Below are 24601 nucleotides of genomic sequence, written 5' to 3'. Positions count from 1 at the left end.
AAAGGGAGCGCCGGTCCCAGCTCGGCTCCGACTGCCCTTGGAGGAGCCAGGGGCATGGCATGGCATGGGAAAATGAGCTTCCCCCCTACAGGCTTTCTGGAAATGGGTGGGGAAGCGGGATGACTGCTGTGGGGTGCACGTGGTGGGGAAGATAGGAGAAACAAGGAGTGGTGCAGGCTGTGAAAGGACAGGGGTCTGTTTATAAAACCCTTTTCTTCAAAATGAATCTACCTTTTTCTGCCACTTTTAAATTAAGCTCAAACATATTTTATTGAATAAATGTATAAACAAGGAGGGTTTTTTAGAGCGACTGTTTAACAGTAGATGTGTTAGAAGCAACTCCGTCAATATCTCTTTTCGGAACACAAATGGTCAGTGCCAATGGGCAGACAGGTCACGGGGCTAGATGGACCTTTGGTCTGACTTGTGTGGCCCAGCTGACGCTCGGCGCTGCAGATCGAAGTCCAGCTGGAGCCTGTCTCGGCCGGGAGTTCCCAGCGGTGCCTTTCCAGCGTCTCTCTCCGGGTCTAGCCCTTCCCCCTCTGGTTGTGGGAGACTTGACCCCCGGCCCGTTCCCAGGCGGCGCGTGCTCGCCCGAAGCCGGATCGGGCCCCTTGTCCTGTGAGCCAGAGCCAGGGCTGTCGGGGGGGAGGGCAGCAGGCGCGGGGGGAGGGGTCTCTTGTAGTCAATTCCCTGCTCCCCCCCCCCCAGGAGCCGGTTCCAGGCGCTGCAGCCCGGGCGGGGTTTGCAGGGCACAGGAAGGGGCTGGCGCTGGGGGCGGGCGGCGCTGGGAGGAGGCGGCAGGAGCCGGCGGGGGGAGAACAAAGAGCCGAGAGCGGCAGCTCCGAGGCTGGGACCGGCCAGAGGCCGCTGCTGCCCCCCCCCCCCCCCCCCAGCGGGGTCCGGGTGGGGACTGACCCTTCCCTGCCCGCCCGCCCGGGCCTGTCCCCGGCCAGAAACCGGCCCGGACTCCGCTGGAGCCGGAGGCGGCCGGTGAGTGAGGGGCCCTGGGGCGGGGCAGGAAAGTGACTCTGCGCCGCCTCCCCCCGTCTCGGCCCCGCGGGGAGGTTCGGGCCAGAAGGGTCCTTCGGCCACCGGCTGAGCTGCCGCGCCAGGCCCGTCCCGCCCCCGCTGCCCGGCTTGTCTGGGAAAGCGCGTCTCGCCCCCGGGAAGCCCCAAGCGGTGGGGGAGGGGGACGCCCCGCTTCTCGGCCGGGCCAGACACGAGGGAAGAGGCGTTAGGAGACGTGGGGGTCCCAGCCCGGTGCCACTGTCCTGTGAGCCAGGTGAGAAGCCGCGGGGGGCAGCCCCGGACTCTGTCCCCCCCCCCCCCCCCGCAGAAGGGCGCTGCTCTGGGGACATCCCCCCCCCCCCCGGGTTCTCTGGGTCTGCTCTTTGCCCGGGTTGGATTCACACTCGGTTCCTGGGGGGCTTGGAGCTGTCTGGGCGGGAGGGGCCAGGTCTGCGCTGTGACAGGGGATGGGGCATGTTCCCAGCCTGGCTGCCCTGGCCCTCCCTGTCTGTGGGGAAGGAGCCTGGCGAGGGGACCCTGGTGTGAAATCAACTCAAACCTGCTCTGACACCTGCCCCATCGTCCCTCTCTCCCTGCCAGGCTGCAGACCGACGCCGGACGTCCGCGCTTCGCTCCGACTCAGCCCGTCCTCCCACGGGACAGGGCAGGGACATGGCTGCCACGGAGCCACTACAGGTAGGGACAGTCAGGGAGTTGCTGGGGACGGGAGGCTTTCCAGCTGCAGGGAGAGGGGCAGCAGACGATGAAGAGGTGGCCAGTTCTTGGGTGCTCGGGGAGGGGATACACCGGGTGAAGAAAATGGGGGAGACAGAGTGTCACAAAGTTGCAGGGGCTCGTTAACCTGGGCTGAAGTCTGGGAACAAATCCCTGACTGATTAAGCAAGATGATGCATACAGGAGGCTGCTCCAGCCCCCACTTGCGGGCACCGCACAGGTGCCGGTTAACTGGTTACCAGTAAGCATCACCTGGTAAGGGTGACAATTACTGTGTAACCGGTTACCCGTTCACATCCCGAGCTTAGATCCTCGGAACAAATCTCTGGGTAGTGGGGGAGAAAACGCCCTAATGCATGAAGCGGGAAATAAAGAAACAAGCCCTCAGAGCAAGGCAGGGAAAACTGACCACAGCCCAGTGCTGAATCCTCCCCAAAAGCTGGAGTGACATGTCAAGGGGACATTCACCAGGGGCGTGTAGGGTAGATGCCCCAGCCACCAACATGCAGCTGCTGACGATGAGAGGGGTGTTGGGTTTCCTACCACGGCTCTGTGCCGGGACCCTACTGGAGGATCCATCTCCTATATCAGTCTCTGGCTTGTAGGGCTGGGATGGATCTGCTGGGACAGGCCAGGAGGATCTCTTTGTCCCTTTCACTCCCCATGCCCAGTGTTTCCTGGATGCTCTGAGCAGGGTGGGGGTGGGACGCTGGTGACTATGAGCCACCCAGAGCTTCCATGTTATTGGCTCTTCTCCCACATGACTGGTTGGGGGCTGTGAGTGGGGCAGCAGGTGCTGAGTGTTGGGCTCTTGCTCTTTCAGGGGCCGGTGACATTTGAGGACGTGGCTGTGTATTTCACCAGGGCCGAGTGGGCTCTGCTGGACCCAGCTCAGAGAGCCCTCTACAGAGCCGTCATGCAGGAGAACTATGAGAATGTGATCTCACTGGGTAAGGAGTCCTGTCCCTGTGGTTCTCAGAAGGGGAAATGCAGAGTTAAGGTTCAAGTCATCACCACACAATGTAACCTTAACTCTGCCCTGTCTCAGCATCACCCCAACGTGCCTGTGACACACAGGCTAGCGCTCTGCCCACCCCACTACAGAACGCTCTGGGAACAGGGTTCGGGAGCGGCATGGTACAAAGTCTAACAACTTTCTCTGTGCTAAGATCATGAGTGGGTTTATCTCTGCCATAGCAAAGAGAAGCTGTCCACTCTGACCTTTGCTTCAGTACTGATCCTCCAGCACACAAACCGTCTGAACCTTGTTACCACCCCTTTGCCTTCAACCTGAGTTTTTCTTCTGAGCCATTGATTTCTGTTACCCCTTAAGCCCAGTGGTCTCCAACCTTTTTCATCACAAGATCGCTTTTTCAATTGAAGTGCAATGTAAGATGACCTACCTCAAACCCAAATACCCTTGCCTGGCTTCCTTCCCCCACTTCTCTGAAGCCCCGCCGCTGCTCTACCCCTTCTCCAAGACCTCGCTCTACTCACTGCATCCCCCTTCCTCCCCGAATCTCATTCACTTTCACCAGGCTGGGGTAGGGGGTTGGGGTGAAGACTCTGGTCTTGGACCAACAGGTTTGGAGTATGGGAGGGGACCCCCTGAAGGTAGGGAGGTGGGGTAGGTTCTGGAGTGGGCTAGGGAATGTGGGGAGCACAGAGTTGGGGATGCAAGGCCCCCCCCTGCCCATCCTGGGAGTGGCTGGACAGCCAACACAGGCTACCCCAGAGATGGAGTCAGTTGACATAGTAGGAAGGCAGAATAAGGGACCCACTGAAGGTAGGGAGGTGGGCTAGGTTCTGGAGTGGCTTAGGGGATAGGGCATTTACCTGGGTTCAAGTCCGTCCGTCCCCCTCCCCGCACACATCCTGGGAGTGACCAGACAGCCAACACAGGCTAAGGGACCCGCTGAAGGTAGGGAGGTGAGGTGGGTTCTTGAGTGGCCTAGGGATAGGGAATTTACCTGGGGAGGACAGCATCATGGGTTCAAGTCCTCCACCCATCCTGGGAGCCACCAGACAGCCACCCCAGGGATGGAGCAGCAGAGCCAAGACAAGCCCATCTCCTACCCTGACCCACCCCACAACCACCCCCAAAAGCAGCAGCTCCCTATGCTGTCCCCCATCCATATGAACCAGCCCCAAAGCCCCCATGGGCCACAGTTCTCCATCATTGATCAATGGGAGCTGCAGGACTGGTATCTACAGGCAATGACAGCATATGGAGACCCCCTGCTCTGACCATTGCAGGGCTGCCCACAGCCAGCCACTCTGCACATGGCACCCCAGCACTTGGAGGGAGAAGCACATGGTAGCAGCAGCTCCAGGAACCAAGCATTAGGTTGGGGGAGGCTGGCTCTGGGGTGGGGGAGGGAATTGGGTTAGAGCAGGAGGCTGGGAATGCCTGGCTTGGGGGGGAAGGGGGCTGAAGTACCCTAAACTCAAAGTCCTCATGGAGGCAGAATAAGGCAGCTGTCATATTTAAATTCCAGGGCAAAAAAAGAAAAGAATCTGCATGTACCTGGTTTAACTGTGTTTCTTCAAAGGCTATTGTTTGCCAGGCTGAACCAATTATTCTGAGATACGAGCCTCTCCCTTATTGTTTTTGAACCTCTTATATTTGCAGTCTGGGACAGACCTGAACTTTTAGAACCATCAAAAAGCCATAATCTTCATAAGTTTAAAAAAAAATTAGGAAACCATACCAGACATCAACAAGCTGGAGTGAAACAGGCATTTCAAATTGTGCTAATTTACTTCTCAGTTCAGTTTAATTTAAAAAAACTCACAGGACATAATAGGGCAGTAGTGTTAAATTCAAAATACATGGTGGGGATGCTTTTTTTTTTTCAGTGTGCGAATATTACTGTATTTTTAAAGTTTTTGGTTTTTTTTAATTTGATGTTTGTTCTTTGTCAAATTCTCTGAAGATCTATGGACTCACCATGAATTTTTTAAGTGACTAGAGACTTTTTTTATTGGTTTTTGTCCAAAATGTCCTGTAATGTTATTTTTTATCACTACATTTTGTGTACTATATCTACCTATCTTTCTATAGATAGATATATAAAAATAAATATATAATACGTGGCTCTTTGAACTTTATTCACTGCTAATTTAGCTCTTCGTCTCTAACCTGTTGTCCACCCCTGATCTACTGTATATTGTAGAGAGTAAGGTTGTCTGTTCAAGAATTCATCCTAAACAGTAAGAGCTAGGACCACCAAAAGTCGATCCGCAGCTTCCTCCGATCTTAATTTAAAGCTAGGTCAGGGTTTGGTTGTGCCAGGAAAATGGGATGTGCCAGGAAAATGGGATTGCTTCTCATTACAACAAACAGAAATAAGACAGAATCCTCAAAATAAATCCAATTCACATAACTGAGTGATTGTTGAAAGAAACTGCACCTGGATGAGACAGAAACACACAGATGAACCGGGAACAGGATTGCTTCTTAATAAATCTTACAGAACACATAAAACAGATAAATTTGGAATAGGGCTGTTTGGCACAGCTAAATCAATGCTTAAGGTTTGAAATCTAGAAGATAATGTTATTGGAAACCAAATTGACTATAGCCCTTTTTTGTTAAAACATAGCGAATGATAAAAGTTTATAAGGATGAAAAAAATACACTTGACAGAGTTCCCTTGTAAAAAAATATATATATATTAAATGGGCAAATTTTAACAATCCCTTTTTTAAATAAATCTGAAATAAAAATTAACTTTGTAAAAATAACTCTGTATTCTTGAAAAATACAATCATTTAAATGAAGCGTGTATATTTTTCTTTTATTATCCCCCCCAAAAAACTTTTAAAGAGGGAGATTCATCCCTCCATTGGACAGTTTTCAGACGCAACAGGGTCTGGGCAACATGGGACTTTGTTCTGCCCCATGTTGCCAGCTCCTGGCATCACTTGGGAGAGGAGAGGGCAGGGGCTTGGAAGAAGGGATGGGGTGGAGGAAGAGGCAGAGTGTAGCTGTGGCAGGAGGGGGGTGGAGTTGTCCTGGGCCCTGCATTGCCTTAGCACCTAAGTAACCCATTCCCTGGCTTCACAGATCATTGACTCTGAGGTCCTGTATAACAAAGGTCACAGAACTTCATCCCATTAATTTAAGTAAATATTGGAGATATACCAATCTCTTAGAGCTGGAGGGGACCTTGAGTCCAGTCCCCTGCCTTCACAGCAAGGCCAAGTACCATCCCTGACAGATTTGCCCCATATGGCTCCCTCAAGGATTGAATTTACAATCCTGGGTTTAACAGGCCACTGCTCAAACCACTGATGAGTTAGCCCTCAAAACTGCTGTATTGAGCTGACTACCTGTGGCAGTTTGCACCATCCATGCAGAACCATTCCCTGGGGCTCTTGCCAGCTGCAGGAGTATGGGGTTGGGTGCAATGTTTCCTTGAATCTTTTCCATCTGTGTGTGAATTTTTTCCATCCATATGTGGAATAAATGTTTTATGTGCCTCAAAAAAATTGTGAGGGGTGCAGGTGGCTCCACGTGGCCCTGCACTGACAGACACCGCTCCTACCACTTGCATTGGCTGGGTTTCCCAGCCCATGGGAGCTATCACTGCTTTCTCCCAGCCTGCAAGCTGAATCTGGCCTGTGGCTTGCCTTGATTGGGCTCATGAGGAGTATGGCTCTTTTCTCAGCACTGGCTCACTGTGCTACTGCAGGGTGGAGAGAAATCCTGAGCATCATGGGGTGGATCAAGGCAGTCCATGGGCCATATCCAGCCTGCAAGTTGTAAGTTTCTGCCCTAGGGCCTCCTATCTATGCTGTGCCTACACTTTGCATTTTCTTTTTGTGTAACTTTCCTAGCATCTGGTATTTCCTATCTATCCACATAGCTAGAACGCTTTGTCTAGACCAGGGCTACTCAACATGCCATCTTGGCTAATAACCTTTGATGGACCTATCCTCCATGAATTCATCTAGCTTTTTTTTTTCTGAACCCTGTTATAGTCTTGGACTTCACAACATCCTCTGGCAAGGAGTTCCACAGGTTGATTGTGCATTGTGTGAAGAAATACTTCTTTTTGTTTGTTTTAAATTTGCTATCTATTAATTTCATGTAGTATCTCCTAGTTCTTGTGTTATGGAAGAAGTAAATAACTTTCTTATTCACCTTCTCCACATTAGACCTCTGTCATATTTCCCTATCCTCCTGTGTCTCCTCTTTTCTAAGCTGAAAAGTCCCAGTTTTATTGATCTCTCCTCATATGGCATCCCCTCCACTAAACTGCCACAGGCCAATGCTAGTTGCTTCCAGCTTCCCCAAGACTTGCATTATCTCTGAACCTCTTTGTCAACTGGGCAGTTCCAGGAAGACTTGGTCTCCTATCTAGAGTCTTCACTCTCTGGGACATGCAGTTCCATCTCTGTGTTTTAGGGCTCTCTTTGGTAATGAGTGTCCAGCTGTGTGTTTCCCAGCAGAGATGTGGGTATTAAATCTCTCATAAACTGAGTGTTCTGTAATTTGGAGCACCTGGGGAGCTGGGTCTTGTGATTTTTTTATTGATTTAAAATGGACTGAGGTGTTTTTATGACAGATGGCGTAGGTGTCACCTGATCTCCCTTGTTTTGTTTCCCCTTGCCAGGGTTTCCTGTTTCCAAACCTGATGTGATCTCCCAGCTGGAAGGAGGGGAAGAGCCGTGGGTCCCAGAGCTCCAGGGTTCAGTGAAAAGAGAGATCCAGAGAAGTCCTTGCACAGGTGAAGAAACAGTAAACTTACTCAGAATCAGTAAGTGCCCTAGGGTAGACAGCTGGGATTTCCTGAAAGACCTTTGTGAGCTTTCTGAATTCAAGATAGCCCTGCGTGGCTTCCTACAGACTGCAATTGACATCTTGCAGTAGCTCCCTCTCTTCCTAGTGTGTGTTTGGATGGGATATGGAGGCACAATTAATCCTCTTCCCTTTGGGAATGGGTTTGGAGGAGTTCAGTCCCTGCTTTTTATTTTCTGTCTCTCCTGCACTTCTTTGGATTTGCTTTCTGCCTTAATTCTGAGGTTTCTCTCTCTATCCCAGCAGGTGCTAAGATGGGGAGTGAGAACCAGGAGCTGAATCTTCAGCAGGAAGATGCTGAGCGAGTGGAACCATCCAGGGGATTAGTGCAAGGCTCCCAAGGGAATGTATCCAAACATGGTGTGCAGGGCGCAGCCTGTGAGAATCAGCACAGGCCAGAGAGAGTGCAGGGAATCCAGCCCTGGGAGAAAGTGGATAAATCCATTACTTGTCAGGAAACTCATCAGGATCTCAAAGAGCCCTCGTCCCAGGAGAAAGTCCTCAGGGAAAAGAGAGAGAATACATGCAGTGAGTGTGGGAAAAACTTCAGTTACCGCTCAGCCCTGCTTCGACATGAGATAATCCACACAAAAGACAGACCCTACAAGTGTTGCGAGTGTGGGAAAAGCTTCAATCATACCTCAGCCCTTATTAGACATCAGCGAATACACAGAGGGGAGAGACCCTACGAATGCTATGAGTGCAGGAAAACTTTCACGCAGAGCTCAGACCTTTCTACGCATCAAAGGATCCACACTGGAGAGAGACCCTACAAATGCGGCGAGTGCGGGAAAAGCTTCAATCACAGTTCAGCCCTGATCTCGCATCAGAGGATCCACACTGGAGAGAGGCCCTATGAATGCTGTGAGTGCGGGAAAAGCTTTGCTCAGAGATCAGCCCTGATCTCTCATCAGAGAATCCACACGGGAGAGCGACCCTATGAATGTAGTGAGTGTGGGAAAAGCTTCACTCGAAGCTCCAATCTTACTACACATCAGAGAATCCACACAGGAGAGCGCCCCTATGAATGTGGTGCCTGTGGGAAAAGTTTCACTGACATCTCCTCCCTTATCTCTCATCAGAGAGTCCATACGGGAGAGAAACCCTATGAATGCTGTGAGTGCGGGAAAACCTTCTCTCAGAGCTCAACCCTCATTACACATCACAGAATCCACACAGGACAGAGACCTTATGAATGTTGTGAGTGTGGGAAAAGCTTTACTCAGAGCTCAGGGCTTATCTATCATCAGAGAATCCGTAAAGGAGATAAACTCCATAAAAACCTTGTGTAGATCTGGCAGAAGATCTTAATTCTTCTGGTAATTCCCAGGTAGCGACCAATGTTCCCTCTGATCTTTTCCATCCATGTGCAGAATAATTTTTATGTGCATCGAGGCATGTGCAAATGTGCACCACTAGTAAAAACAAAAAAATTAGCTGTGGGTGCTCTCCTAATCAGCTGGGCAGCATTTGACTCTCTCCTGAGTGGCTGCAAAAGCACACTGCTACCAGCGTCCCCTGTAAGCTATCTGTTTGTGTCTTTTACACACTGTAGTCACTTGGCTCCCCCGTGGGAGTTGCCCACGTTTTGCCTTTTGAAACTTACCCTTTTTTTTTAGGTGGATCCTTTGGTCCTTTTGATCGATTGCATTGTCCTGTGAGACATGGGTGTGCATGTCCTTTCTACCAGGAATGTACATCATCCCCAGATGGAGAAGACAATGGTGTCTTCAGCTAGCTACATCAAGAGTCCTCCTCACTGGGGTTTTCAAGGCATTGAATAGTTTGTGTATTTTTCTTGATGTAAAGAGACAACTATTTTTGCAGCAAAGACATGGGCCATGTATAGTGGCTGGGGTGATCTAGTATATATTTTCCTGAACAATGTTCCCTGTAGTCTTTTCCATCCATGTGTGAATTTTTTCCATCCATGTGAGGAATAAATTTTACATGCACTCAGGCACGTGCAAATGTGCACCACCAGTAGAAAAAAACTTAGCTGTGAACATTCTGCTTATCATGTGGGTAACATTTTAATCTCTCCTAAGCAGTCACAAAGTGCACAGTTTACAGGAAACGCTGCTCCTGACGCAACATAGCCATCATCAAATTTCCTTATCTAAACAAATCCACATTTATACAGATGCTCCCACTGCAAAATATATGTTGGTCATCAAGTTCCTCTCAGAGGACATAGTGTCTAGCTCCCACTTGTTTTCATGTTGCCCTGGAATTGCACTGAACAGTTATTTTGTTGATTATTTATTTTTCTCATTTAAAATATGTTTAAATATAACGAAGAACAAGAACATTGTTATGTTTCAGGTTCTGTGATGCTGGAAGGAGATGGGGGAATTCTCTCTTTCCCTCTTACCCCAGAACTGTTACATTGTGTCTGAGACATGCAGAAATTACCTCCTTCGTAGTCCTTCACTTCCCAGAGTGTTCAGTGAGGTAGTGTTCTTGGCTGTCTATGCTTGGAAATGGTGCTTAGATATCTTTGTTCCTAAATCAGACTCATTAGGGTGGGAGATGAAAGGGTTACAGACTTGGAAGAAGAAAAGAAAGGACTATGCATCACTTTAAAAACTAACATGATTGTTTATTAGGTGATGGATGAGCTTTCATGGGCCAGACCCACTTCCTTAGATCAAATTGTGGAAGAAAATTGGCATTTTTCTTCCACAATTTGATCTGAGGAAGTGGGTCTGGCCCACGAAAGCTCATCCATCACCTAATAAACCATCTTGTAAGTCTTTAAAGTGCTTCATAGTCCTGTCTTTTGTTTCAGCAAGACCAGACTAACACGGCTACATTTCTATTACTAGACTTGGAAGAGGATTTCAGATGGATCCCGACCACAGTGTAGTCATTCAGAGTTTAAAGCCATTTTAGGGAAGGTTGGTTGTCTCTCCTCAGGCTCCCCTCTCCTGTTCTGAATATTTTAAAATTTTTGTAAATAACACTAATGAAACAGCGCTGAGTGAAGCAGGTTTGAATGGATCAGCAGAGACTGCAATGGGAGAATCAGTCATCCTTATTATGAATCACCAATTATAACCAGCTCTGGAATTTTACATTCATTTTGTATGTAAAGTGTCTTCTACCTCTGTGATTCTTCTCTTTCATGAAGGCTATTTGGTCATATAACTGGATATTAGGTTTGTTTGACGGAATATAGCTCAGATTTATTGGGAAATTTCAGCCAAATGTCCATCATTTCTTTACTGTCATTTTGTTTTCTCCTCCCCCATCCCTGCACCTCAATCAACAGGAGAGAGTTTGCCAAGCTATTGGACAGATTATCAAAGTGGTGGTTTTAAATCTCCACTCGGATAACGTGAACAGCAGCAAACCCCAAATGGTGCGACTAGCGGAAGTAAGTGCACATGATCAAACTGCAGTTCTGTTGTTTGAGTCGATACTGTCTCAGATGAGCCAAGGAGAGAATTCCACAGCAAGTGACTTGGAACAAAGCAAAATGCCCAGTTATTTGATTTAGTCCCTTTGAGGGGTTATTTTGGAAGAGATCTAACTAATCTCAACATTTGGGAAATGCTGTCTGTGATGGGCACTGTACTGGCCAGCAAGGCTTAAGTGTACTGACAGGCCACACCTCCTCACCTTTCCTAGGCATGCTTCACCTGGAAAAGGGAATGAAAAGAAAACTAACATCTGTAAGAAGATTCTATAATCTTTGATCCTATTATTGTTACCCATGGAAAAAAAAATTCACCATGCAGTTACTCTTTAACCAATAAAAGACTTCATGATGTGATCAACTGACTGATACTGGAAAAATGGAATGTGTATTTTTTTTCTCTTTGAGTTAGTGATGTAAGAAATGGCTAATCATGAAAAGCTTATTTGATGCAATTTACCCTTTTTGCCCTAAGCTGTCCGAATTGATGTAAAACTTCACTCCAAAGACTGGGGTGTAGGGGAATGAGTGTGAGAAACAGTGTGTAAAGCTGCATCTGGACATAAGAACATAAGAATGGCCGTACTGGGTCAGACCAAAGGTCCATCTAGCTGAGTAGCCTGTCTGCCGACAGTGGCCAGCACCAGGTGCCCCAAAGGGGGTGGACTGAAGTCAATGATCAAGCGATTTGTCTCCTGCCATCCTTCTCCAGCCTCTGACAAACAGAGGCCAGAAACACCATTTCTATCCTCTGGCTAATAGCCTTTTATGGACCTAACCTCCATGAAATTATCTACCTTCTTTTTAAACTCTATTATAGTCCTAGCCTTCACAGCCTCCTCTGGCAAGGAGTTCCACAGGTTGACTACACGCTGTGTGAAGAACTTTCTTTTATTAGTTTTAAACCTGCTACCCATTAACTTCATTTGGTGTCCTCTAATTCTTCTATTATGGGAACTAATAAATAACTTTTCTTTATTCACCCTCTCCACGCCACTCATGATTTCATACACCTCTATCATGGACAGCACCCTTCTGTCAGAATAAGCTACACAATTTGTGCTACCAGGCCTGCACAACTCGGAAAGAGCGAGGGTCATATTACTCCAAAGAAAACAGCTGTGGGCCGCAAGGGTAGGTTGGGGGGGGGGGAGGATACTTTATTAAGATTTTTTCAATTAAATCAAACATAATTATTTTAATTTTTATTTATGAATCATGGAAAAATGAAAAACATCTGTTCCATTGAAAGAAAACGTTTGTACTTTTCCTAATTACCTTGCAAGCTTAATGAGAAATATTACATCTCTTTTCGGCAACAAGCTTGTCGTATTTGGGGGTCATATTTTAAGTGGATATTTTCATAATATTACTACTAATATTAAAAGCTCCTGCGGCGTCTATTCCTCTTCTCCCCCGACATGCCGCCTGCCCTCTGGAGCTGCAAGGTCCTCTGGGGTAAAGGGGGGTCCATCTGACCCAATCCGGGGTGCCTCTGCCTGTCTCACAGCTGGTCCAGCACCCTCTTCCCCTGGGGCCGTCCTTCGGGACTTCCCAGGAGCGCTTCGCCTGATCCTCGGGGTTTACAGCCGGTTTGGCGGCTTCCTCCCCGGAGGGATGCCCCACTGGGCTTTTGAACTGCCCTCTTGCTGGCTGGTCCCCCATGGGGTGCCTCTGTTCCCCCATTCGGCTGGAGGCCTGGCTGTCTCCGGCTTCCAGCATCCTCCACTGGCCTCCCGAAGCCACACTCTGCTTCCCTTCCCGGCTGCACAGCTCCGGCCTTTGAAATGCCCATGGGACCGCCGGAGCATGTGCAGCAGTGCCAGAGCATGCCGGGCAGCACAGCTTCTGACGCTGCAGCCACCGGCATCTGCAGGCATGGGTGAGGGGACGGGCTCGCCCCATCACAACTGTTCACAGGCCACACAGTGAGCCCCTGTGGGCCATGTGTGTCCCGCGGGCCATATATTGTGCAGGGCTGCGCTACACAAATTGCGTAGCTTATTGCGAGTCTGGATCAAAAGAGCTTATTTTAACATTTAATTTCAAAATGAGGCACTATTCTGACAAATCCCTTAACCCTCCAGGAATGAGGGTTACAGGGACGCTGGAATAATGAACCCACTATTTCGGGAAATAGAGGGTGTGTTTAAAGACGCGGCGTTGCTATTTCAGGATATTTCCAGTATGCAGAAGTATCGCCGCAGTCTAGACGTACCCTAGGGCTACGTCTAGACTGGGATTATATTCCACAAATGCTTTTAACGAAAAGTTTTCCGTTAAAAGCATTTGCGGAAAAGAGCGTCTAGATTGGCACGAACGCTTTTCTGCAAAAGCACTTTTTGCGGAAAAGTGTCCGTGCCAATCTAGACACACTTTTGCACAAAAAAGCCGCGATCGCCATTTTCGCGACCGGGGCTTTTTTGCGCAAAACAAATCTGAGCTGTCTACACTGGCCCTTTTGTGCAAAAGCTTTTGCGCAAAAGGACTTTTGCCCAAACGGGAGCAGCATAGTATTTCCACAAGAAGCACTGATTTCTTACATGAGATCGTCAGTGTTCTTGCAGAAATTCAAGCGGCCAGTGTAGACAGCTGGCAACTTTTTCCGCAAAAGCACTTGCTTTTGCGAAAAAACTTGCCAGTCTAGACACAGCCTAGGAGAATACTGAGCCAGTGTAGATTTTAATTATTTGTGTTTCAAATAGAACTTATTTTGATTAGCTTCAAAATCAACTTCTATTCAGAGGCAAGCTCACTGACGGGCAGATGGGGGAATAAAGGCAGCAGTTGTCCTGGGGCCTGGTGAGTCAAGCCATGGTCAGATCCTTGGGCCCTTTAAATCACTGCTAAAGTGCCTCTGAGTGCATTCCAGACAGCACTCAGGGCTGCTGGGGGGAGGGTACAGCACAGTGCGCTCCAGGTGGCACTGGGGGTTAGCTGCCCTCAGCCCCACCCCTTCCAGGACCACAGAACCAGTCCCCCTCCCCCATACACAAAGCTTGCCCAGGTGCCCAACAAGTCTGTCCACTCCCCTGCTCTGAGGAAAACTACTTGAGAAGCATAACGTTGTGCAACCTTTTGTCCAGCTGGACCATAAGGGTCACTGAGATTCCCTTGCAAACGAGAAGTGGGGGAAAGTCCATCATGAGATGCCTCTGTTTATTTTTAAGCCTGGTGATGGAGGTGTGATGCAGTTTTTCTGTCACAGCTTTTGCAGCCAGTTATTGTTCAGCTGCTGAGACCCTTTTGAGAAGGCCAGCTGAGGGAGTGCGGCCATGTAGCCTTCAAGCCAAGCTATGGGGCCACAGCTGTACTTCACACAAGGTTTGCTCAGAGAGCTCAAGGGAAGCACCATAAAGCAGGTCAGCTGGAATTGTCACTCATCAGTGTCAAAAAAAAAAACTTGATGTCTATCGCCTTTCAGGTCAACAAGCCATCTAAGGCCAGCGGCGGGGAATAACATTTGAGCGGGGGCCACTTCCAAAATTTCTGAAGTGGTCGTGAGCCGTGGGCAGGGCCTCGAACGGACGGGGCGGAGCCTTTCAATAGCAGGAGCTGAAAGGGCTCGTGCCTCCCCTGCAGCTCCCAGGCATCGCGTTAGCCAGAGACGGGAGCTGTGAGCCCTTTCGAGTCCTGCTATTTAAGGGGCTCGCTGCTCCCGGGCTCGCTGCCAGGATGTTGCGGGAACCTGTGAGCCCTTTCAACTGCTTCTATTTAAAGGGCTCGTGTGTTCCCAGTGCGTTCCCGGAACAGCCGCACGGGCCGGATCAAAGCCCTAGGTGGGCCAGATTCAGCCCACTGAGTGGCGTTTGCCCACCCTTGATCTAAGGGCTGGTCTACTCTGGAAAGCTGTAACAGCAAAGTCACATTTCTCATGGGGGTGAAAAATCCCCCATCCCCACCCTCCCCGAGAGAAGTCACTTAGATGACTTAAGCCCTAGTGTAGACAGTGCTACATTGGAGGAAGAAAGTTTCCAGTGTTTCAAGTAGGGACATGGCTTTAGAGCAGGGTTTCCCAACCTATGGGTCACCGTTACATTTCAAAAGGGTCGCCATGTGTCTCCCCAGGTGGCTCTGCCCCCGGTTCTTGAATTGCCTTGGGTCATCAAGTCTTCCTGAATTGTCAAAATGGATTCCCATCTGGCAAAGGTTGGGAACTGCTGCTTTAGAGGGACTTTGGCCCATAACCCAACATGTAAGCAAGCTATTACGGGAGAGGCCTGGGCCAGCTATTCAATGGCTTGGTTTGTTAACTGCAGCTACAGCTTTAGTACCCACGAATCCAAAACTGAGAGAAATGGAGAGTTCCGACCGTTTGTCATTTTAGCATCTTACTAGGCCTTTAGGGTACGTCTACACTACAGCACTAATTCGAACTAACTTAATTCGAATTAGTTAATTCGAACTAAGCTAATTCGAACTAGTGCATCTAGACCTAAAAAAACTAGTTCGAATTAGTGTTTTGCTAATTCGAACTAGCATGTCCACATTGAGTGGACCCTGAACCGAGGTTAAGGCTGGCCGGAAGCAGTCCCGGCAGGGCATCAGATTAGGACTTAGAGTGTGGAGCTGCAGTCTCCGGCTAGGCGAGGGCTGTGCTTAAAGGGTCCTGACCCCCACCCCGGACAGACAGTTCTCAGGGGTTCCCCACTCGCTTGTCTAACTCGATGAGGGACAACAAAGCAGTCCTGGCTTGGCGTGCACTGAATGCCCACACTTGGCACATCACAGAACTCGGCCATCAGCCCGGCTGCACTTGCCGCAGGCTGCCATCTGGGGAGGGGTCAATCAGGGGGCTGCAGGAGAGCTTCCACCCCGAGGAGCCTGCAGAGCCACCCCAGTCCTCCCCATCGGGGGCTCGTACCCCATATATCCCTCACCTCCTTCCACTTACCCCTCCCTAGCCCCCCTTCCTCATGTACAAAATAAAGGACGCTTGTGTTCAAAAATAGAAACTCTCTTTATTGAACAAAACTCGGGGAGACTGGGAAAAGGAGGTGGGAGAGGGAAAGAGAGAGGGTGGGAGAGGGGAGGGCAACTAAAATGATCAGGGGTTTGGAACAGGTCCCATATGAAGAGAGGCTAAAGAGACTGGGACTTTTCAGCTTAGAAAAGAGGAGACTGAGGGGGGATATGATTGGTCTATAAAAGCACGAGTGGTGTGGAGAGGGTGCATAAAGTAAAGTTCTTCATTAGTTCCCATAATAGAAGGACTAGAGGTCACCAAATGAAATTAATGGGTAGCAGGCTTCAAACTAATAACAGAAAGTTCTTCTTCACAAATAGTCAACCTGTGGAACTCCTTGCTGCAGGAGGCTGTGAAGGCTAGAACTAGAACAGAGTTTAAAGAGAAGTTAGATAAATTCATGGAGGCTGGGTCCATGGAGTGGTATTAGCCAGGGGATAGAAATTGTGTCCCTGGCCTCTGTTTTGGAAGGCTAGAGATGGATGGCACGAGACAAATGGCTTGGTCATTTTCTTCGGTCCAACCCTTCCGGGGTAGCTGGTGTTGGCCGCTGTCGGCAGACAGGCTACTGGGCTAGATGGACCTTTGGTCTGACCCAGTATGGCCGTTCTAATCTCAGGGCTCAGAGTTGGGGGTCTCACTGGACCACATTGATTTTCAGGCAAACCTGCTCCTGGGTGGCCAGGCTGGCAGCTATCCTGCCCTAGACGGCCACTTTCCTGTGCCTAGTGCGGAGGTCGTGGACGAGGCCCATGATGTCCACACTAGACCAGGAGGGCGCCCACCTCTTGCGACCCCGGGCAGGCTCCTGGGAGCTGCCAGCCTGGTCCCGGGAAGAGGCGGAGGGCTGGGTGGCAGCGGGTGGCTGGCTCGTGCCATGCCAGGTGCAGGGTCTGCTGCTGGGTGCTGGCAGGCTTGCACCTGGCACGGGCACCGTAGCCAGCCCGTGCCCCTTTAAGGGCTCTGGGGCCGGGAGGGGGGCAGAAGAGTTTCCCTGGTGGTGCCCAGAGTGGCCACCAGGGAAAGCTGGGGAGGGCTAGCCTCCCATTAGTTCGAATTAAGTGGCTACACAGCCCTTAATTCGAACCACTTAATTCGAACTAGGTATTAGTCCTCGTAGAATGAGGTTTACCTAATTAGAATTAAGTGCTCTGCTAGTTCGAATTAAGTTCGAACTAGCGGTTTGCCTGTGTAGCGCCTATCAAAGTTAATTCGAACAAACGTCTGTTAATTCGAATTAACTTTGTAGTGTAGACATACCCTGATATATTTGTTGTACACCTGGAGCTGCCCTGGCCTTTCTGTTATATGAGGGTGTGACGGTGTCGCTCGGTGCGTCTGTGATGGCAGCCCACTGGTGCCAACTAGCAAGGGAATCGCTGGTTTTCGCAATCAACTGTCTGACCTGACACACTCGCCACACCTAATGAATTGCTTTCCTGATCTTTAGCCAGGATGGATAGCAGGCAAGGCCACTGCAGAATGCTTGGGAATTTTGATACTCGTGATCGTGGGGATCTCAGGACAAGTAATAGCTAAGGAATAATACAACTATATGGAAAATTATGCCCGTACGGTCTTGGATTGAAAGTGAGTCACCCCAGCATAGGTCGTGGTGTGTAGATGGCCCATTCAAGTGGGAGGGGATTGTCACCCCTCCCTTGCAAGCCAATTCTGTGATGTGTTGCTCAATTGTCAACCTTGCCACCAACCCAGAAAAGCCAATGGGAAACCATCAAAGACACAGTATAGACCCTGTGGAAGAAAAGGGTTCACCCTTTCGGTGAATAAAGACAAGAGACTGATTTAGTATCTCACAGGGAGCGAAAAACACTCTAGGACCAGTCACTAAGGAGATCTCTGAGAAGCATCCATGCTTTATGAAGGACAGGACCTGTGCTCATGGGCACAAGCCACTGCTGCAGTCAACTGGGGTGTGAGGTGAGACTGTTTAGCTAGGAAAGGCCATGAGGGGAGCTCGCATTTTGTGATATTTTTTGTATTCTCTGGAACCATTTGTGTCCATCACTCCCATTTGTTTGCTTCAATCTCCATCCCTTCTTAAATTCCCTTTTGTTTGATAACTCTTCTCAGGCGTCATGTGTAGCAACGGAGCCATGATAACATGGATGACCTGGGAACAGAGGCTCTGGGACGTCTCTAAATATCCAATGGTCAAGACTGGACACATTGAGGGGATTCAACCCCAGCTATTGTCAGCCAGCAGTCAGTGAAGCCCAGAGGAAGGTGTTTGAATGGCTGACAGGCTGCTTCACATCCAGCTGGCACAGAAAAAACTCCCTTTTGCTGGCAGCTGGTGGCCCCTAATTCTGGGCTTGATGGGCTGAATCACAGAAATCCCTGGGGGGTTGCTCCTCAGTGTGCTGATCATGCCACTGACACCTGCCTTCTGGGCCCCCACCACCTTGGCCTGCTGGGCCAGAAGTTCTGGCCTCCCCCAGAGCAGTGTTCTCTGGAAGCTGTACACTTGGGCAGCCTTCCAGGGGATTCAAGTGCCACCCAACTGATTAGCTCAGCGCCCACAGCCAGCAGCATGTTTCTCCTCGTGGCGCACATCTGCACGTGCCTTGGTGCACATAACAACATTTATTCTGCACATGGATAGAAAAAATTAGAGGGAACACTGTCCCCTCAGCCAAGGCACAGAGTTGGAGTTACTGCCCCCTGCAGAGCAGCACAGCTCAGCACACTTAGCGTGAAATAAGCTACACTATTTGCATTATTTCAATGTTATTTCAAAATTAATTTCAAAATAAGGTGCTGTTCTGAAACGTCCCTTATCCCTCATGCAATGAGGTTTACAGGCCTGTCGGAATAGCGAGCCCATTATATTTCGATATAAGGGGCTTTCTCTTATGACTCAGAATAGCTATTTCAGGATACCGAAAATATCCCAAAATAGCTCCGCTGTGTAGATGTAGCTTAAGGGCGCAACACCCAGGAAACCCACCCCCAAAAGGGACCCGACCAATCACCCCCGCTGAGATATGGGGGATTTTATATTGGCTTCCAGTTCATTGATAACAATTAGTTTCAAGACTTGGTCCTTGAGAGCCCCTTCCAGTCAGCATTCCCTGTAAGCTGAGCCCTTGGGCAGCCACCCAGAAGAGAGTCAGGTGCCATGCAGTAATGGTCCCTCTTTTTTCTATCCATGGGTGGAATACATTTTGTTGTGTACACCAACGCATGTGTGGATGTGCACCACCTGTAGAAACACATGCTGCCGGCTGTGGGCACTCAGCTGGGCAGCATTTGAGTCTCTCCTGTGTGGCCTCCCAAGCACTCAGCTTACAGGGTACACTGTATGGTCAGAATGCCACTAGCTTATTTTTGCTTTCATATTCATTCATAACATTGATGATCTCTCTTTTACATTCAACAAGAGCCACATGTTCAGTGAGCACACACAAGCTGCCTTCATAAGCCTTGAACAGCAAACCAAGGCAGGAAGCGTTTTTACATGTCCACGATTTGACGCATCCACAGACATGCCACACCAGTCTGTGCGTCAGTTAGTTCGTCATCTGCTTTTGAAGCAAAAACATTTACTTTTATTGCTTCCCACTCTACAGTCACAAGAATTTGTTGTTGTTGATTGTTTTATTTAAATTGTAAGTACTGCTCTCACACCTGAAACTGTGATTATGTCTAATGGTAGGATATGCATGTACTTCTATTTGCAAAGCAAAGTCACACTCACTCACACTCACACTCACTCTGTGACGAGGAGTTCCAAAGGTTAACTGCATCAGTGTTATACCGTCTATGTGTAACCTTTCTGCCAGGCACAGCTAGCAGCCACAAAGGCTGGGTTCAGTATCCCAGGGAGCCCTTTGACAATGCAAGACAGAATCTGTTTGCACCCCCACCCAATAATCAGGGACAATTACACACTACCCCTGGGGGCATCCGCGAGACAATCTTTCTTCTCATATGACCCTGACATTGCCCAAGGAAGCTGTGGAATCTCCATCATTGGAGATGTTTCAGGACAGGTTAGAGTTAGACCAACACTTACCAGGGCTGGGCTAGATCAGGGGCCTTTTTTCTATCAGGGGCCATTAACCCACAGAAAAAAATCCATGGAGGCCGCACACAAGTAAAAAGAAAGGCAGGAAAACTGGGTGGGGGCCCAACTTTCAGGTGGTTGGACAGAGGGGGAGTACGGCTCTGTGGGGTCCCCTCCCCACTGCTGCCTGCAGTTACCCCCTCCTGCTGGGGAACAGGGCCCTGGAACAGGGTCTTGCCCCACTCCACCCACCTGGTGCTCCTTCCAGGGAGCAAATCAGAAAATGCCCAGTGCTTCTGCTGGGGAGCTAGGTCCAGCTGTGGGCTATAAGTTCCCATCCACTTGGGCTAGTTAAGACTTAACCCTGCCATGGGTACAGGGATCTGGACTATGTGACCTCTTGAGGTCCCTTCCTAGCCTACAAATCCCTGAGATTATCAGGGTTCATGAGCCTGTTTCCCACCATAGCCCAGGGTTAAGAACAAGTGATTGATATGGATCCGGCTCGCCTAATCTGACTAGATAAAGCTCTAGGTTTGTCCTCCATCCCAGTCACAGAGGTGGCGTGCGATGGGGCTCTATTTCTGGAAGCAGATCTGGAGAACCTCAGCAGTTGCACTTATACTGAGGGCAGTGCCAAAATAAAACAATTTTTATTATGATTGGTATTAAAATTGCAAACAATACAAAACACATGGCCAAGATCACAAATGGAGTCAATCACCCTGGAGGGTAGCATAAATGAAGCCTAAGCATACACTTAAGTCTAAGTATACAGTTACAATTACCATACTCACACACACAGCCCTGTAGAACCTGGGCGTGGAGGAACAGCCTCTCTCTGTTGGTGAGAGGAGGATCTTGGTGAAAGGTGAAAGTATGGTAGCAGAGTACAATAGCAGGAGACTTAGAATATGTCTACACTTGCATTCTCTTTCAAGAGAGGGATGCAAATGCAGTTGAGCAAAATTGCAGATGAAGTGTGGATTTGAATTATCCACGCTTCATTTGCATAATCGCGGACCGCCGCTATTTCAAAATACCCTATTTCGAAATAGCAAATGCTGTGTAGAACCCCTTCTTTAAAATAACCCTTATTCCTCAAAAAATTAGGTTTAACGTTTATTTTTAAAGAAGGGTTTTTTTTTTCAAAGTAACCACGTCTACACAGCGTTTGTTATTTCAAAATAGGGTATTTCGAAATAGCGGCGGTCCGCGATTATGCAAATGAAGCACAGGAAATTCAAATCCACACTTCATCTGCAATTTCACTCAGCTGCATTTGCATCCCTCTCTCGAAAGAGGGTGCAAGTGTAGACATACCCTTAGAAAGAACAAGGAAAGGAAAGGGGTTTGAGGTAGACAATCCTCTAACAGAAAGTTCTTTAGGGGTAGCCAAGTTTGTCTGTAACAGGAAAATCTTTAAAATGATCTGGTAGCACTTTAAAGACTGACAAAACATGTAGATGGTATCATGAGCTTTCATGGGCACAACCCATTTCTTCAGATGACCAGAGATTTGAAGAAGTGGACTGGGCCCACGAAAGCTCATGATACCATCTACGGGTATGTCTACACTTGCACCCTCTTTCGATAGAGGGATGCAAATGAAGACATTCAAAATTGCAAATGAAGCCAGGATTTAAATATCCTGTGCTTCATTTGCATAATCACATTATGGCACTATTTTGAAATAGCACTATTTTGAAATAACAGACACTGTCAAGACGCGGTTATTTCGAGAGAAAACCCTTCTCTCAAAATAACTGGTAAACCTCATTGTATGAGGAATAAGGGTTATTTCAAGAGAAGGGTTTTCTCTTGAAATAACTGTGTCTTAACAGCATCTGTTATTTTGAAATAGCACTATTTCGAAATAGCACCATAACGCGAATATGCAAATGAAGCATGGGATATTTAAATCCCGGGATATTTAAATCCCGGTTTCATTTGCAATTTCAAATGTCTTCATTTGCATCCCTCTCTCGAAAGAGGGTGCAAGTGTAGACATACCCTACATGTTTTGATCGTCTTTAAAGTTCTACCAGACTATTTGTTGTTTTTTAAGTTTTTAGAAAGTTCTTGTGAGGAAGTAAAATCCTTCCATATAGCCCCTGCCATAGGATTTTATAGGCCCCTTTGCGTCACCTTTTAGCCAATCCTTCAGGCCAAAAACAGGTTTCTGCACCCTGAGATTTTTGTGGGAACGCATATTTGATTGGATGGTTAAATTCTTTTTGAATTCCCCAGAGGCTGTGAAGGCTAGGACTATAATAGAGTTTAAAGAGAAGCTAGATAATTTCATGGAGGTTAGGTCCATAAAAGGCTATTAGCCAGGGGATAAAATGGTGTCCTTGGCCTCTGTCTGTCAGAGGCTGGAGAGGGATGACAGGAGACAAATCGCTTGATCATTGTCTTCAGTCCACCCTCTCTGGGGCACCTGGTGCTGGCCACTGTCGGTAGACAGGATACTGGGCTAGATGGACCTTTGGTCTGACCCAGTACGGCCATTCTTATGTTCTTATGTTCTTAATATGCATGAAAAGATCACCTGATCACCTTTAGGACACATTTCCTGACGTGGGAAAAATGGGAACTTGCAGTCAGGCACCAGTGCCTTCTGGTTCCTCAATCAGGTTGTCATTTTGGCTGGGCCTTTACAGTTTAGACCCTTTTATATCTCACAAGACACTGACCCTCCTTTTATCACCCAGTCTGGACATTATGCCTTCGTCTAGACTGGCATGATTTTTCGCAAATGCTTTTAACGGAAAAGATTTCCGTTAAAAGCATTTGCAGAAAAGAGCATCTAGATTGGCACGGACGCTTTTCCGCAAAAGCACCAATAGCCATTTTCGCGATCGGGGCTTTTTTGCGCAAAACAAATCTGAGCTGTCTACACTGGCCCGTTTGCGCAAAAGCTTTGCGCAAAAGGGACTGTTGCCCAAACGGGAGCAGCATAGTATTTCCGCAAGAAGCACTGATTTCAGACAATAGGAAGTCAGTGTTCTTGCGGAAATTCAAGCGGCCAGTGTAGACAGCTGGCAAGTTTTTCCACAAAAGCACCTGCTTTTGCGGAAAAACTTGCCAGTCTAGACACAGCCTACATGTGTTCGGATCCATCACTACTGCTAAAGCTAACCTCTGATGGGGTAAAATCCCTGCAGATCCTTGCATTACTGCTAAAATATAGTGAAAAGGTGAAGTATATAGAAAGGTATATAGGCTGGATGACAAAGGATTAATGGACACAAATCAGATATTCAAAAAGGTAACACACAGAACCTGTTGAGGAACATTTTAACTTGTCAGGACACTCATCAATAGACCTCCAAGTTTCCATATTATTACAAGCCAATTTAAAAAAACAGCTTGAAAGGGAAGCTTCAGAGTTTAATTTCATTTACAACTTTGATACCTATGATAGAAGTTTAAACAAAGACCTTAAGCGAATTACCAGCTACATTCCACATCCTAATGCAGGGGTGGCCCAGCCCTACCACCGCCCACCCACTGGCAGTGGCGGGGGAAGCAGAGCAAGGCGGCTCCAGCTTGCTTTGCTCTCCTGATGCCTCATTCAAGCAGGGGTGGGACCATACTCCCCAGTGGGAAGAGGAGGGACGCAACTCCCAGGGTCTGCCTCAATTGGGGGACGAGGTGAAGTGAGATCAGGGAGAGCCAGGGGTGGGTTGTCCTGCCTTTCCCCAGGGTGGGGGGTGAGTCACATGGCTGGTGGTGACCCAGGTCCCCCCTCCCCAGTCACTACTGTCAGGCTACAGAATAAGTGCTAGCAGTCAGTACAAATTCAAATTGAGTAGACTGCTCTGGAAGCTTTGCTCTGAGCAGTAAGCCCAACGTTTGGCTTCCAATCAATTTCTTTTATAATCATGGCGCAACAGTGAGAAAGCAGCCATTTCTGTCCTAGCACACTGGGACCAGCGCTCCCAAGAAGCTGGGTGTTCGTGCAGCCGCTTAGGAGAGTCCAATGCTGCCCAGCAGACTGCCCACCGCTAGCTTTGTGTTTTTACGTGTGGTGCACATTCGCACCTTCCTCAGTGCACATAAAATTTATTCTGCACATGGATGGAAAAAATCCACACATGGACGGGATAGATGAAAGGGAACATTGGTCATGACCCTTCTGTATCTTTCTGTCTGATTCTGTAAGTGAGGGGGCTTTAAGAGAGGTGACACTTGGGGCTATGCAAGACCAATCAGAGGTCTAGAAAGGTTCAGAGCCACTGGGCAGGGGGGCTATGTCTAGACTGCAGGCTTCTTTCGAAAGAGGCTCTTTCGAAAGCATCTTTCGAAAGAGCCTCTGTCGAAAGATCGCGTCTAGACTGCAGGCGGATCTTTCGAAAGAGCAATCCGCTTTTTCGAAAGAGAGCACCCAGCGAGTCTGGATGCTCTCTTTCGAGGAAGCCCTATTTACATTGAAGAACGCCTTCTTTCGAAAGAGGAACTTTCGAAAGAAGGCGTTCTTCCTCGTGAAACGAGGTTTACCGCCATCGAAAGAAAAGCCGCGTTCTTTCGAAATAATTTCGAAAGAACGCGGCTTGAGTCTGGACGCAGGGGAAGTTTTTTCGGGATAAGGCTACTTTTCCCGAAAAACCCCGAGTCTGGACACAGCCG

The 24601-nt window shown here is 48.5% G+C and overlaps 1 protein-coding gene across 1 annotated transcript in view; it reads left to right on the top strand.

The window, feature by feature from the left end:
- The first annotated feature begins 859 nt into the window (after positions 1–859).
- Positions 860–24601, top strand: part of LOC102455175 (uncharacterized) — an 85138-nt gene continuing 61396 nt past the window's right edge. The window contains exons 1-6 of the mRNA XM_075907143.1: positions 860–993; positions 1612–1707; positions 2570–2696; positions 7368–7511; positions 7796–8809; positions 14099–14110. Of these exons, the coding sequence (XP_075763258.1) occupies positions 1684–1707; positions 2570–2696; positions 7368–7511; positions 7796–8809; positions 14099–14110 (1321 nt within the window). The 5' untranslated portion in view covers positions 860–993; positions 1612–1683. The remainder of the gene's footprint in view (positions 994–1611; positions 1708–2569; positions 2697–7367; positions 7512–7795; positions 8810–14098; positions 14111–24601) is intronic.

The sequence above is a fragment of the Pelodiscus sinensis genome, chromosome 24 (assembly GCF_049634645.1).
Source record: "Pelodiscus sinensis isolate JC-2024 chromosome 24, ASM4963464v1, whole genome shotgun sequence".
Lineage (NCBI taxonomy): Eukaryota > Metazoa > Chordata > Testudines > Trionychidae > Pelodiscus > Pelodiscus sinensis.
The sequence above is the reverse complement of the archived record's forward strand: the minus strand, read 5'-3'. Positions and strand labels throughout refer to the sequence as shown.